The sequence below is a fragment of the Globicephala melas genome, chromosome 3, assembly GCF_963455315.2.
Source record: "Globicephala melas chromosome 3, mGloMel1.2, whole genome shotgun sequence".
Classification (NCBI taxonomy): Eukaryota; Metazoa; Chordata; class Mammalia; order Artiodactyla; family Delphinidae; genus Globicephala; species Globicephala melas.
In genome coordinates, this window is record NC_083316.1 from 105,608,897 (window position 1) to 105,625,553 (window position 16,657).

The 16,657-nt window shown below is 35.9% G+C and overlaps 1 protein-coding gene across 3 annotated transcripts in view; it reads left to right on the forward strand.

Moving 5' to 3' along the window:
- SLC12A2 (solute carrier family 12 member 2) overlaps nt 1-16,657 on the forward strand; it is a 108,476-nt gene that overhangs the window by 14,771 nt on the left and 77,048 nt on the right. For all 3 annotated transcript variants that reach the window (XM_030869740.2, XM_060296167.1, XM_060296168.1), the window contains exons 2-4: nt 13,431-13,550; nt 14,772-14,847; nt 15,154-15,249. In XM_030869740.2, coding sequence (XP_030725600.1) covers nt 13,431-13,550; nt 14,772-14,847; nt 15,154-15,249 — 292 coding nt within the window. The remainder of the gene's footprint in view (nt 1-13,430; nt 13,551-14,771; nt 14,848-15,153; nt 15,250-16,657) is intronic.

Genomic DNA, 16,657 nt, shown 5'->3' on the forward strand with positions numbered 1-16,657 from the left:
GAGAAATAGCACATATTCATGTGAGAAATACATGAACTATCAAGTGCATACCACGTGCTAAATGTAGTTTTTGTTATCGCGTGGTTCTCCATGTATATTGCTTTTCTAATACTTTACCCATTTAGGATATTGCTAAGTCATATATTTATATCTTTGACAACTTTTGGTTCTCCTTATTTTAAAAATAAAACAATTTGAAATGTAAATGACACAGTTATACCTTCCAGTATCACTTAATAATATAAGTTTTCTGGTAAGTTGAATTAAAATGTTTTTAAGCTATTTGTTGACATTAGCAAGTTGTGTGGGATTTGAAATAATGTATAAATTATGCTATGCATAATGCATTTTGTTGTAACTCAGTCTTGAACACGATGGGCTAGGTAGAGGACTGAATTCTTTGACTGCAATCAGCAGTTCTGACTTGGTTCATTGTAAAGTCACATGGTCACAGCATCCACTTTTATCTGTGGCACTTGAGTTTTGAGCTTTGCATTAATGCCACTGGATATTAATAGACCATTGTTAACCAGAGCAGATTGGATTCCTGTAAAACAATACTTTGTTTTGAGAGCATAGTCTGTATGGGGAGCATTACACTGAATACACCAATCACCGACAGCACGGATAGGAAATGTTGGTAGCTTTGGGGTGATATAATTGGCTAGTACTTAAAGAAAAAACGGTTAGAATAAGCCCAGCCACTTTGGCACCTAAATTTGCATATGTATGCGTCCATTTTTAGTTAGTGATTTGGCTTTGTTTCATAATATTAATTTAACACTTTAGCTTACTTTGGTATTAAGAAGATGCTATTAAACTATATGAGAAATTTTTATCTAAAGTATCTTGATGGATACTTTAGTTCAGAAGTTTGTTTTTAGGATTTAAATACCATTTTTTGGTGAACTTTAATTTTTTTGAAGTGTAATTTTGGTTTTTTTTTTAAATCAATAATATGCTGCTTGTAAAGAAAGCAGTGAATTCTTTTATACTAACTGTGCCCTGAAATGAAGATTCCCCACTCCTCTGAGTGTCAGTAACAGTGATATAATTTGCTTAAATAAAGCTAGGCCCACAAGTTATGCTTCTGTTCTCCTACTGTGCAATTTAATATTAACCCTAGCTAGTGTTGCTATGATGTGCTTATCAGTTGCCACCAAAGAAAACAGCACAGGGAGGAAGCTTTCATTTATTAAACACATTTTTAGCACTAGAGAAGTTACAAAAGATTTCTAGTAGTGTGATCATTGGTCCTCAAAGCCAGGTTCTTCACACTATATCCTATTGACTTCTTGATGGTGTAGGTAATAAATCTTTTACCACCATTCAGAATGGAGATGCCACATTTCTATATATAGGTCAGTGTTTTTGTTTATTCTTCCAGAGGTAATCTTAAACTGCCAGTATTATAAGAAGCAGTGTAGTAGAGTCTAGATTAATAATGTTTTGCAGTACTTATTTTTGTGTATTTGTTCAACATCCAGTTATTTAAACTCACCCCATGGGCAGTTGAAATAATCACTTATTTGTTGTTTATAATAATAGCCAAAATTTATCAACCACTTACCCTGTTAATGTCAGACAATGTACCAAGCAGTTAATACATTTTGTTTTTTAATCTTTTAAAAGTCTTTTTATTTTATTTTTTTAGACATTTTGCCCATTGCTTTATTTATTTATTTATTTTTAAATTTTTATTTTATTTTTGGCTGTGTTGGGTCTTTGTTACTGCGTGGGCTTTCTCCAGTTGCAGCGAGCGGGGGCTACTCTTTGTTGCAGTGCACAGGCTTCTCATTGCAGTGGCCTTTCTTGTTGTGGAGCTCGGGCTCTAGGCACACGGCTTCAGTAGTTGTGGCTTGTGGGCTCCAGAGCACAGGCTCAGTAGTTGTGGCTCATGGGCTTAGTTGCTGTGCGGCATGTGGGATCGTCCTGGACCAGGGCTCGAACCTGTGTTCCCTGCAGTGGCAGGCATATTCTTAACCACTGCGCCACCAGGGAAGCCCTAAAGGTCTTTTTAGAATGGTGGTATATAGCAGAGAAAAAAAATGTAAAGACTAAATGCATAACTTAATCAAGTGATCACCACCCAGATCAAGGAATAGAACATTGCTGGCACTCCAGAAACCCTCTGTGCACCCCATACTGATCTCCCTGTGCCAAAAGTAGCCACTGTCCTGACTTAATGGTGATCATTTATTTGGGTCTGGGTCTTGGTATTTTGTTTGTTTGTTTGTTTTTGTCACCTTTATGTATTCTGGAAGACCATTAGTCTAGTTTTGCCTGCTTTAAAACTTTATATGGAATCATACAGTGCTTTTTTATCTGTCATCTTTTGCTCACTGTTATGTTTGTGTGTATTTTTAATTCATTCATTTGTATTGCTAATTATCTTCCATTATATGAAATGCTACAATTCTGTAGTTGTGGATGTTTGAGACTGTTTCTGGTCCTTGGCAGTTTTTAGCAATGCTGATATGAACATTTTAATGTAAGTGTCCTACTTCATTTAAGTGTTGTTTATCTATAGGGACATATCTAGGATTAGAATTGCTGGGTTAAAAGGTATGCATTTTTTTCAGCTTAAGAAGATAATGCCCAAACTTCTTTTCCAAAGTTGTGTACCAATTTATATTCCCACCAGCAGTGTATGAGAGTTTTTGTGTTCTATACAATCATGATATTTTCTCACTTTATCTTCTCAAACACTATGGGATAGGTAATATTATCTCCATTTTACAGATGTGGAAACTGAGGGCCAGAGGTGTTAAACAACTTGCCAGAGTTCACATAGCTAGTGATAGCAGAGCTAGATTTTGAACTTGGATCTGACTCAGGAGCAGACACTTAAAATTTTACTTGTTACTATTTCAGGACATTATTTGGAAAACAGGGATTGCCCATAAAGACTCAATATTCATTCACTATGTCTTTGATTAAAAATGACGGGAGAGGTCTGTACCCTTGTGGACCTTCCATTTTAATACACATTGAAGGAGTGGAGGTAGGTACATATATTACAAGAGCTGAGTAAATAAAAAAAATAATTACTGGGTGTGATGTATGCTATGAAGAAGAAAAAAGGGGCACTGCTGAGAAGAAACTATATGTTGGGTGGTCTGGGAAGGAGGCTACACTTGAGCTAAGACCTAAAGTTTGAGAAGGAGCCAGCCATATTCAAAGTGTGTTAAAGACAGGGAATAGCAGGCAAAAAGTCCCCCAGGAGAAAATACTTTAAAATCAACATTTCAGCAATAAAGCAGTATTATATCAAATTAAATATTTGATAGAACTCTCAGAAATTTTCTAACTTAAAGGATAGGATTTTGAAGGTGTATAAAAAACTTCAAGGAAAATTAATAGAAATAATAAAGTGGTGTATGACTGGAAAAATACAGAGACTTCTAAAACAGACTAATATTTACTTTTTCTTTAATCATGTCAAATCTTACTATGTGTGGTAATAAAACATTGATGACAAATCTCAAGGATTCTGTGTGGATAATTTTCTTTTTCAAGGCTTCCTGAAAGGGCATGGATGTGTAAGTGGACCCAGGGGTGAAGAGGTTGCAATGGTAAAGCATGTACGGGAAGAAGGAACCCAGTATGACCAAGAGCATTTGATCAGAAGGAGTTGCTAGCTTGCGCTGCTAATGTCGGTTTTTAATTGGAAAAAGAAAATTCTAGGTAACATAGAAACTGAACGATTTATTGGTTTAACTACCCTGTCTACCACCATAGCCTCCAAATAAGCTCCTAAAGTTAAATAACTCGTATAACTCTATTTAGGACACAATTTCATATTAAACATTTTACGTGCCTTCCAGGTGGGTTATATCTGTACACTAGCAATTTTTTCTCCTCCGTAGGAGGTCTGATCCAGCTGTCTGTAACAGTCCTGTAGGGCAAAGAGTTTCGCACACACTGTAGACCCTGGGGGCATTTCTACAAAGAGCAAAGAAATTTTTAAAAATACCCTCTGGTGTCATACACAGCGCAGAACTTCTGCTGTCATTTTTATGAGAACTGTGTCAGAAATCCTTAGCTTCTGTAGATTTGGAAGCAGAGGAAGGAGAGAAGGATGAAGCAAGGTAAAGAGCGAAAATAGCTGAGGAATTGGGAAGTTTGAGCAGGACAGTTTCTTAAGTTGGGCGATTTGTCTAATGTCTCCTTGTCCAAAATAGGTAAGTTTAAATAATTCACCTTGGCTCCCTGTAATATGTGGAATTCTACCATTTAGAAGATTCTCTGCATTGCCACATTAATAGCTACACGGTTTGGGGTAAGTTAACCTGTCAAAAGACTGTTCCCACATTTGTTAAGTGGAGATTAGATCTGTCTCTCAAAGATGTGCCAGTTCAGGCAAATAGGGTGTGAAAGCATTTAGGGAAGTGTCTGGAACACAGTAGTATTTCAGTAAATGTTGGCTGTAATTAAAGGAAGCCGGAGAGATTATGAGGGTCTCCTATATTACAAATTCTTATTTTACCCCATGAGTAATGGATAGCCAAACCTAGATTATGTACAACTGTATTTTGTATGAAACTTTTGTTTCTTGACAGTAGAAAAACTACTATTTTGATGTATCTTGCAGTATTACTTAGAACAAAAAATCTGGTGTATATCACAATAAACTTGAATTGGGTTGGATTCTATGCCAGGGTTCACCTTACCCCAAATATGCAAAACCAAATTATTGCCTAACCTATAAATCAATTCTTATCCAGAGTCAAACTCTTTAAAAGTCATGGAGAAAAAAAATCATCCTTTTCCCTGTTATATTTTCCAAGTGTGTTTGTAGTTATAGGAAATAGTAAGAGAATTGCTCAGAAAAAGATGGAAGAGGCAGATTGTTACACTGCTAAATAGGCTTTTCCATCTTGTTTTTCATTTAGTACAAATATTAATTGGGGAGAATTTAAAACTTCTGGAATGGATTATTGTTTCAGTTCTGTTTATGTGTGATCACCCTTCATGTTGAACTTGTGACCTTTTTGGTAGTTGTAATTAACAGAAATTTTTAGCATTTAGATGATATGGTCTGCCAGAATAATTTGAAATCAGATAATTTGAATGAGGGTAGACAGTTCTGTATATTTAAAAATTTCTCTTATTTCTACCATAGCTACTACCCTGTACATAACATCTTCTAAATAAGTAGTTGTTAAATGCATGCAAAATTTTATAAGCTATATATCTGCCCCCTGCAACATTGTTTTCCAGTTGAGGTAGTTTTTTTTTTTTTTCTGTTGCTTAAGATTATTTGGTAAGGTTGATTTACTGTGTAAAAAGTAATATCAGTTGTGATTGGGATCCAAATTTTATTTCATAGATCACAATGCTAGGATGCAGTGTAGTTCCCTAGTCTTCATTTGGCAGGGTAAATGATTGTTTGATGCATATTTTGTGGCAGCCAGAAAATGATTAGCCAATACATATAATTTTGTTATATTGAAAAAATAAAGCCATCTCATATCCTATCTTTAGTCCTTTGCAGCTTTCTTCATCTTCAATAATTTTAGCTTTTTTTAATGTAAACGAATACCTTATCTTACCCAATCCTCACATTAACTATGTAAGTTAATGTATTAGTTTAATAACCACTTTCTAGTTGCAGAGATAATGCTAATAGAAAATTTTGTTTCCTTATGGACTTCCCCGGTGGTGCAGTGGTTAAGAATCTGCCTGCCAATGCAGGGGACACAGGTTCAAGCCCTGGTCCAGGAAGATCCCACATGCCACGGAGCAGCTGAGCCCGTGCACCACAACTACTGAGCCTGCACTCAAGAGCCCGCGAGCCACAAGTACTGAGCCTGCGTGCCTAGAGCCCGAGCTCTGCAACAAGAGAAGTCACCACAGTGAGAAGCCAGTGCACCACAACGAAGAGTAGCCCCCGCCCGCCACAACTAGAGAAAGCTCACACGCAGCAACAAAGACACAGCACAGCCAAAAAGAAAAAAAAAGAAAATAAAAAAAGAAAATTTTGTTTCTCTAAATAAATGAACCTTAACACAGAAGCATGGATTCATAATGGATCCATAAAACATGATCAAGATTTAATGCAAGATATATTTCAGAGATGCAGTGTGGAGACAAAAGGAGGAGGACCCTTAGTTGCAAGAGGAGTTAAGGGATGCTCACTGGCATGGGTTTTGGTCCTCCGTATTAACATGGAGGACCTTTTTATAACATTCATAAAAAATGAATATATTTGGGTTTGAGCTTCCCAGCAGGTGCCGCAGGAGCAACACTGACTGGACGCTGAGAGCATGTACAGCCTCAGGGAAAAGAAAATGCTGCCTTTGCTTTGATAGGGTCAACTGAGTGTGTAATCTTGTTCTTGTTGAGAAGTGGCTGGGCATTGAAAAGCCAGGCCATCTAGGAATAATTTTCCTACTAAGCCTTTTGAAGTGTGTAACTGTGAGTCACACTTTTACATTTCTAACATGGCACTGAAACTTAAATTGCTGTATTATAATCAAGCTGTATCAGTTGGCTTGATAGTCAAGCCCGAGAAACCTCAGCTGCTTTATGTGGCTGTAACACATTGATCTTTATTTACAGTCTTGAGACTCCAAGGAAATGGTACAGGTGGTCAGGGATTATTATCTCCATTTTACAGATTAGGAAACTGTCACAGAGAGGCTGTGACTTGAAAAGAGGCATCAACCGTTTTTTTTTTGTTTTTTTTTTTAACTGGATTAAACAATTAATAGAGGCTTCTTGGTATAGTAGAAAATGCCCTGGATAGAAGATAGAAAACCTACCCATCATCTTTAGCCTCTACTATAAAAATATCAACTCTGGGAGGGCTGAAAAGTCCCTAGCGTGGTTCTTGATAAAACTGATTAATAAATATTTGTTTAATGAATGAGTGGAAGGATGTGGTTGTGGTTTATGCTCAGAAACTGCTTTTTGCAACTGTAGAATCTTCAGGTAACAGAAAAATATCAGAAGTTACTTTAAGGGACTGGTACATTTCCCTCTTCAAAAAGTGTCCATATTTGAGCACCCTTAAGTCTACCTGGAAACAATATTGTAGCAGCCATAGACCTAAAGAGATAGTTTGGTACAGCTTTGCTCAGTTGTTCTTTGAAACACCAGTAAGACAAAATAAAAACCCAAACATTTTCCCCTCCTCCCAAATTTTAAAAAAATTATGTAGGTTACTGTCTTTTGCCTACTATGGCCTGAAATTGCTGAGCTAAGATACTTTTGCCAAGTCTTTACCAGTTTAACTATAAAAAAGAGAATAAATTTGTATAAAAATGAATATATTTGGTAATAGGCTTTGCCAGAAATGTGTTTTATTCTAACTGTATTCAAGAGTTGCACTGTCTAGACAGTCTTGATTTTTCTTTGTACAATGATAAGCACCTTTATTCAGCTTTGGACAAAACATGATCATAAATCATTCTGAGCACTGCACAGTCATCTTTCATGGGTATTAACATCCTTGTCCAGTGATGTCGCAGAGACCATCTACACTACCTTGTATACTTGAGATGAAAGTCTTGTGGACTTAGTAACTGGGATGTCTGAAGAAAGAAAATAACTGACATTTTAGTGTAATGTGTACCTAAAGCATTTATCAATGAAAAGTGTGTTGGTGTGCCCATGATGAGGATGTACACAGAGGATAATACTGCACTCTCGGTTACAGAGCCAGTGAAAGCAGTGTTAAGGTTTCTAATTGTAATTTTTTAAAAGCTTGGATAAGTATTTTTTCCTAAAGCTTTATTGTTCATCACTTTAAAAAATCTGTCTCCATCCTAGGTTATCTCTAAAATACTGAAGAAAATTCTGGTGTTAGGGAAGAAACGATAGCTTGATTTTTTAAGAATTTTTTTACTGAGAAATCATCAATAAGCCTAGCCTTTGTGTTCAGTTGTATTTTTTTTTTAGGTCAAGCAGAGTGTGAGTTATGACCTTTGATATGTAAAGGGTAATTTAAATTAGTGAATTCAAAACAAGTTAATTTTTGGATATTGGAAACTGAAAAACTAAAATTTTAAGACGTGTATTGCAGAATAAATCTAAAATCAATTTACATTATAAAGGATTTTAATTATTAAGAATTTTTTTGATGGAAAGTTTTTTTTTTAATTTTATTTAAGAAATTTTTATATTGGAGCATAGTTGATTAACAATGTTGTGTTAGTTTCAGGCATATAGCACAGTGATCCAGTTATACATGTATCTATTCTTTTCAAATTCGTTTCCCATTTATGTTACTACAGAATATTGAGCTGTGTTCCTTGTGCTATACAGTAGGTCCTTGTTGGTTATCTGTTTTAAATACAGCAGGGTGTACAAGTCACTCCCACACTTCCAATCCATCCCTCCCCCCTCCCCTTCCCCCCCACCTTGGGTAACCATAAGTTCGTTCTCTAAATCTGTGAGTCTAGAACGTACTATCTTTCTGATCAGATACCTTTTTTGATATTTAAGTGTCCACTGAAACCTTTAAGAATTAAAAACTAATCCAAAAAAGAGAAACTGTTTCCCTCTCCTTTTCATTTAGAGGAAAGTTGTTTGTAGTACACTGACAATTTCTTTTTTCTTATTTGGTGAGAATTGGAGTAGTAAAAGTAATGAACTATAAAAGTGGCAACATCAGTATTTTACACACAGGGCTGATATTGAGAGGGGAGGTCTGATCTGGAAAAGTATGGGAGCCGTCACTTATTACTTATCACATACAGATAGTGTTTAAAGCTACAGGTCTGGTGAGATGACCATAGGAGAAACAGAGTGAAAAAAAGAGATGGGTCTAAGACCAAGTATTGAAAGGACTCTTACCATTTAACTGCTGGGTGGAAGAGGCTAAGAGAGTGTGGTATTTCAAAAGAAGTTTGAAGAAAGAGGGAGTTGTCAACAGTATCATGAGCTGTTTCAAAAGTCCTTTGAGACAGGGACTAAAAACTGTACATTAGATTTATTAGATTTGGTAGCAGAGAAGTCCTTGGATGTCTTAAAACTATTCCAGTGTTGTGGCATGGTGAAGCCAGGTTGGTGTGCATTGATGAACGTGGGGTAGTATTTCAGCACGTTTGGCTGGACATTTGGAGGTGGGGTGTGTGGTGTGCAGCAAAAAGATAACTATGGTTAGAGGACAAAGAATGATCAAGTTGAGGTAGAAATTTGAATATACAAGGGAGAGTATCCACAGTGCAGAAATTCTCCTTTTCTCTACTCCCTGCAAAGAAATAAATGACCATGGAAACCAGAGTTCCCTTTCATTCTTATGTTTTCTGTATTCTCAGAAAAATGCTCAGCTACTCAGGTTTTCTTTCCCAAAGTTTCTCTTTTCATTCTTTTTCCATAGCTTCACCCACTAGCTCTTTATCCCTGGCCCCTCTCCTAATTTCCAGTCATGAATTTTTTAACAGCCTGGTGGAACTCTTTGTTTCATGGCTCCTCAAATTAAGAAATCCTTCCAGTTACTGAGGGTCTACCTCTCTGTGTTTTCCATTGTTTCTTCTGTCTCTTCCTCTCTTCCCCACTCTTGTTCTCATGCCCAGTCTTTTTTTTTTTAAATTTATTTTTGGCTGCTTTGGGTCTTTGTTGCTGTGCACGGGCTTTCTCTAGTTGCGGCGAGAGAGGGCTACTCTTCGTTGCGGTGCACGGGCTTCTCATTGTGGTGGCTTCTCTTGTTGCGGATCCCGGGCTCTACGCGCGTGGGCTTCAGTAGTTGTGGCTCATGAGCCTTTAGAGCGCAGGCTAAGTAGTTGTGGTGTACGGGCTTAGTTGCTCCGCGGCATGTGGGATCTTCCCGTACCAGGGCTCGAACCTGTGTCCCCTGCATTGGCAGGCTGATTCTTAACTACTGCACCACCAGCGAAGTCCCTCATGCCCAGTCTTAATCCTTGCTTTGTAGACTCAGATTTACAGTGCTACTTTTTGAAAGATTATTTCCCCAAATAAATTTAAATTAGTTTGTTCCACCTCATTTAATATGGTGTTATCCAAAAAATCATGTTGTTATTTTTGACATTGTATTCATTATGTGAAAAACGGTAAAAAACACAAACCCTTCATTTCTCTGAAAATGGTAGGTAGATTGAAGATTTTATTTATGTACTTTTCTATCAGTATAATTTATAGTTCATAATTGTACATGTGAAATTTTCCTGGTAATAAGATTTGTATACAATATTTTGTGTGTGTGTGTGTGTGTGTGTGTGCAGATAAAACGCCATACTCAACAATTTCCTTATTTCTCTGAAACTAATGTATTTATAGAAACAAAATGTATTCTACCTTGGTTTCCTGTTATTTCAGGAAATAAATATAAACCCGATTTTATTTAACTTAAATCTGTTGATTGAAATATAAAAAATAACATACTCAATTGATTTTAATTTTTGAATTGTATTTTAAAGATTAATAACACTTTTTAAAATAGAGCTATTGGAACATGATAAGGAAGTTAAACTTACATTTTATTTGGATTCATTTTTGTTTTAAAATATGTTATACATGCAGAAAAATCTTACGGTGTTTTTTGAATATAGTTGTTCATAGTATTGTGGAAACCGGTATAATTATTGCTAGATCTTCAATTTTCAGGTGGAATTCTAATAAATACAGCAAAAATATTAAGACGCCTGCCTGCTTCTGAATTATTAAAAAGACATGCACATCAGAATTTAGCCTTGGAGAAAGTAGCCTATTAAGTACACACATCTTTAGTTTTCTTTTAATAGAGATGGGAATAGAAATATCTCTCTGTGTATAATTATAGGCATTGTATTTTCTTGTGTATTATTATAGGCATTATATTTTCCTGTAATACTTGCAGGTTATATAATATTTTATGTTATTTTATAACTGAAGAGCACCAAATATCCTAGAGTGAAATCTAAGGAACTTCTGTCTACTTTAAAGTTGATTGAGTTAATAGGCAAACATTTTTGTTCTGGCTTTATTTGAATAATTGAACAGTTGAGCCATCAATTCTCTTTTTTTTCTTTTTTGGGGGCAGCGTTGGGGGAATTCATCAGTGGTGTCCTACTGTATAGAACATAAACAACAGTGGACGTAAAGCCAAAGTGGGTTGCTGAGCTACACAGGCCCCTGATTACATTTTTTCCTGTTTGTACGTATTTCTCACACGTTTAACTATTACTGGTTTCCATGTTTATAACAAATTCTAAGCACGAAAGAGGGATAAAAATAGACACATGGACTAAAATGAGGAGTGACAGTCTGCAGACTGATACAAAAGAAGAGGTGGGAAAGACAACCAGAAATAGTCATTGCAAAAAGTATTTTATGGCCCAGAAATTCTTCTAGGTATATACCCAAGGTAAATGAAGAACACATGTCTACACAAAAACTTGTGCACAGATATTCACGGCAGCATTATTCATAATAGCTAAAATGTAGAATAGGCCCAAATGTTCATCAGCTGATGAACAGATTTTAAAATGGGGTATATCCATACAACAGAATATTATTTGGCAATAAAAAAGAGGGATATGTACTATAACATGGATGAACCTTGAAAACGTTATGCTAAGGAAAAGAAGCCGCACACAAAGGCCGCATGTTGTATGATTGCATTATTCCATTTATATGAAATATCAGAAGAGCAAATCCATAGAGATAGAAAGTCAGTAAGTAATTGCCAGGAGCTTCAGAAAAGGGGAAATGGAGAGTGACTGCTCACGGGCGTGGAGCTTCTTTTGGGATGATGGAAATGTTCTAAAATTGACTGTGGTGATAATTGTACAACTTTGTGAATATACTAAAAATCATTGAAATATGCACTTTAAATGGGTGAGTATGTGAATAAGAGCTCAGTAAGGCTGTTTTAAAAAGTATAGAAGATTGGGGTGATTACAGAATTTTTATGAAGTGTCTTATATGCCATAAGCCTGGGGCATCCTTTTTAAAGTACAATAATCATTTGATACAGTAGACAGTAGTTATGAAACTGTGCTGTAAGGGAAATTATGATGATTTATTTCTCTTAGGATCTGTTTTTAAAAGTTGGTGAGCTATCAGAATTAGTCAACATTAAAGTTCACTTTTAAGTTCTTAGTAATCTTAAAATGAGTTATTTTCCATGTATTTCATGTAGTTGAAGTTATAGCTATGTCTTTTAGCGTAAACGTGAAGATTAGTTTAAAATTTGATTATTTAAAAGAGCCTAGGTAAAATAATTTCAAAAAAATATACTTAAAGAAATTACTGCATCTAACTTACTATACTGTTTCTTCTATTGCTTAAAAATCTAAGAATTTGCAGTAGGTACATTATAAAAATATGGAATATAAGAACTGATCTAGGTTGATAGCACTTTGAAAGGCCATATAGCAATAATGCATTAAGGGAATTAAATGAGTCTACTTGGCTAACAGAAGTCAAAGAAAAAAAGGAAGTTTGGATTATTACATAGTTTTTTCTCTGTTGTAACACAGAACTTGCTGCAGCTCATTTCTATGAAAAAAATTATATTCAGAATTCAGTAGAGGGTATAACCACTGAAAATGATTTCTTAAAAAAGTATTGTAGGAAATCTAGATCACAGTGTTCAGGATTAAATGGTAATTAATTTAGTTGGCTCTTTTTCATTTAAAGACTGAATGTTTGAAATACAGCTGTACTTTGTTCCCTGCTGTTGAGATATGGGTAGAGGAAGAACTATGGGGCTAGTGTTAGGGACAGGATTCTAGATCTAGAACATTTTCTATTTCCCAACATCCTTCCACCCTTCATGATCTGTTTAAGGCACTGCCACTGGTTTGGAAGTTTGTCATGTGCCTTGGGTGTGTTGGGACTGAACAAAAGTTGAGAGCCATGGAGAGAAGGAAAGAGAGAATATAAAGAAGAAAAACTAAGAATTATAGACTCAGACATGAAACATAAAAGCCTTAGAAGGAAACACTAGTGAAAATGCATTGTGTCAACCAGTTCACGTCTGAATCTGAGAAAAATTAGGAAAGAATGAAGAGTGCTGAGTGACTGAACTCAGGAGTGAGTAAAGGCAGGAGTTAGGGGTGAATCTTGGGATCCACGGAGTCCCGCTGTCAGAGACTATAAAGGGAAAACTGTTCACTGGTGACGAAGAGGAGTTTTATATTGTTAACACTGAAAGTCCAGATAGGCGAAGGGTGGCATCCAGGCAATATAAAGTTGTGGCTGGAGAGACAAGGTCTGAATTGACTGACCTGGTTAGCCTATACTTAGCAAATAGTATTCTTTGTGTTCTCCAGATACCACCAAAATGTAATTAAAAGTTTAAATTATTAAAATGGGTTTCATGATAATTAAATTTTTAAAACTCATTCCTTAGGTAAAATATTCAGAAACCCTTGATTCTTATAAATACACTAAGTGTATTTAGTGATGTTTGTTTTTATCAGGTGATTTTAAATTTTAAATAATTCTTAAGCATAATTCACATTTCCTCTTATAACCAGGAACCTTTTGAGGATGGCTTTGCAAACGGGGAAGAAAGTACACCAACCCGAGAGGCTGTGGTCACATATACCGCGGAAAGTAAAGGAGTTGTGAAGTTTGGCTGGATCAAGGGTGTGCTAGTATGTACCTGTAGACTTAATTTTAGAGTTACACATTTTTGTTTATTATACAATCTTCCTAATATCATCATTCTCGAGATAATGCTTTCTCTTTTTTAAACGGTTTTATCTGATTGTTATGGAGGACCAAATGAATACTTGCACCTCCTTTCCTTGTGGGTATTAAATTCAGTGAAGTAAATATATTTATTAATTTAATCAAATTATATTTGATTACTTCTAAGTTATATTTTATAACCTCTTCTGAATCTCACATATTGTCACTTTTCAAAAATTAAGTATGAAGCTATTAAATTGATGAGAGCAACGCAATCAAGAAAGCTGGGCAGGTAATATAGCTGAAATATGCCTGCTTCCTTTCCTGCTACTGTATTGTCTTTTGAAGAGAAATGTATAGATGTTAACAAGCAACAGAATAAAGGAGACATAAGTGTTGAGATCACTTCAGTAGACAGGTTTAGGTGATTAAGGTTCAGATTTACTTTCTTTTTCTGTGTTTGAATAGGCACTAAGGATCTGACTGGAGTAGAGAGTCTCATTGGGACTTTGGAAGCACTAATATAGAGTTGTATTGACATTTAGGGGAGAAGTAGAGGGAAAAATACCAGTTCTAGTAGTGATTTTATTGTCTAATCAGTAGAGTATATTTTAAGCTCTGAGTTGTGTTGTTTGCCTATTCTTAGATTTTACTATTTTAGAAGGCTGTATTCTATGTACGAGCATAATAAATAAAAGTAAAAATAAATTGAGGATGCTGTCTTACAAAGAGTAGGTTTTCGAAAGATGTGTGAACAGTTGGCATTTTGTGTTGACAGATATTACATAATACTTAAATCCGCTGTAGAAATCATGAAGTGAAGACGTTATAAAAGAATAAGTAAAAAACTGACTTGCATTGATAAGGGGGAACATAAACTCCTTTTTTTAGGGCTGAAGTCTTAAAATATTCCTTGTGCCTTTCTTGTTCTTTTGCTTCTGCTTCAGATAAATGTGTGTGTATAAAGTACATACACACACATATACTTGTATATTACATTATACTTTAATTAGCTCACATTTAAGCTCTCAATAAAGCTCTTTAAAAAAAACTGTTTAAGGGTGGGATAAGAGATTTGAAAGGACCTTCTATAGTTTAAAATGTATGTTATCCTACTGTTGGCTAGTTTAGCATTTACTGTGTATTTAATTACTTTTCATCTGTGACTTGGCCTCTTTTTCTAGGTACGATGTATGTTAAACATTTGGGGAGTAATGCTCTTTATTAGATTGTCATGGATTGTGGGTCAAGCTGGAATAGGTAAGTGAAGTGACATACTGCTTGATTCATTTGAGAATGAATAGGGAAAGGGCTGTGTGCATGTGTAGTCTGAACCTCATAAAATTCAAGCAGTTGGAATCATTCTACATTATGTTCTCCTTTGTATCAGACTGTTGTCTTAATGTCACTTTTTTCATAATTCTGATTTGATCTAATATGAGATAAAAGTAAGATAATTTATAGGTTGTAATGTAAATTCAGTATACTTAGACTAACCAGTTCTAGATGTGGCAGGTTTAAATGAGAGTGTAAGTATTCTCAAGTCTCTTTTCTTTTTCGCTAAAGGTCTGTCAGTCCTTGTAATAATAATGGCCACTGTTGTGACAACTATCACAGGATTGTCTACTTCGGCAATAGCTACTAATGGATTTGTACGAGGAGGTAAATTCAGTCTTTTTACATCATCAGCATTGGATTACTGACACTAAATAAATTGAGATTTTAAAATATCTCTAGTTATTTTTTACCTTAAAGAAGCAACATATCAGGTTCTATATAGGCAAGAAAGTGCTATCAAGTACTTTTTAACTAATATTTTGAATATAAAATTTTAAGTTGATCCATACACAAACATGTATGCTTCAGATTGTTCAGTGTGTTTGGTAACAAGAATGGAGCTTCTAACTGGGTTTCTTCTCCACCAAGGCACCCCTTGTTGCCTTCTCCCAGGCTTCAGCCCTTGGATCAGTGGTGTGCATCCTGCATTTGGTCAGTATGGAACAGATGTAACCTCATTCCTCCCCACTGAAGGAAACTTAGGCAGAGTTCTGTCCTCATGGTCTAATAGCTTGTGTGAGTTACACCTGGGACTCTGAATCCATGCCCTCAATTCTAGCTCTCTTCTCTGGGTACCCTGAGGCCTATTTTATTGGAGCCCACAAGACCTGCCTTGTGAGGTTTTACTCTTCCCAGGGAGAACACCCAGGACACCAGGAGAATGGCCTTGGGACCCCTGAGAACAAGAAGAAAAGAAATCCATTTTCCAAACAAAAACTCATCATTCAGCTGGAGTGAGGGGAAGATCCTAAGGGAAAGAAGAGAAAATGTATACCAGCTTCTGTAAATTCATCATAGCAGATCAAGTGAGAAAAGAATCTACCTGTTCCATCTGCCTCAACTATTTTGAAGATCTGTATTTGACATTATATACATGCAATTTCTGCTTTTTCTGCATTAGTACTTGGAGAAAGAGAGAACCAGATTGAGCTTTTCATTTTTCCCCAGTCGTCTTCATATTTTTTTATATACCAGAGAATTCAGATCACTATGGCCCTAAGGGAAGCTGGTAGCTCACATCTGTAGTTATGACTGTGCTGAGCATGCATCACTGCTGGCTGAAGTTTTATATGTACGTGAATCCGGGTTGAGCAAATTGGGGTCCAAGATGTGGTTATGTCCAACGATTGATCAGACAGTGCTGAGAGATTCTTGGTTTCTTATGTAACTGGGTGCCCCATGCTTCATTTCATTCTGCTGCTATTGGGGAATGGACATAGGGGGAGAAATGGGATGCTGTGTTAGGTATTTGAGAGGATCAGCAAATCATCATAAAATTTCTCCTTGTCTTCAGCCCTTCAAATCTAGGTTGTAAGCCTCAAGGGGAGTGGGGCATGGACCCACTGTCAGCACAAACCCCATTCTGTTCTCTGTGTGAGTGCAAACTTAAGGAAAGTATAGATTTTCCTGCGTTGTGACTAAAAAGCCATTTCATGTTTCAGTACTACCAGTAGTTTTCATATATTTTTATGAATACCTCAGAGACTTGTATCTAGTTTTCTGTCCTGGACAC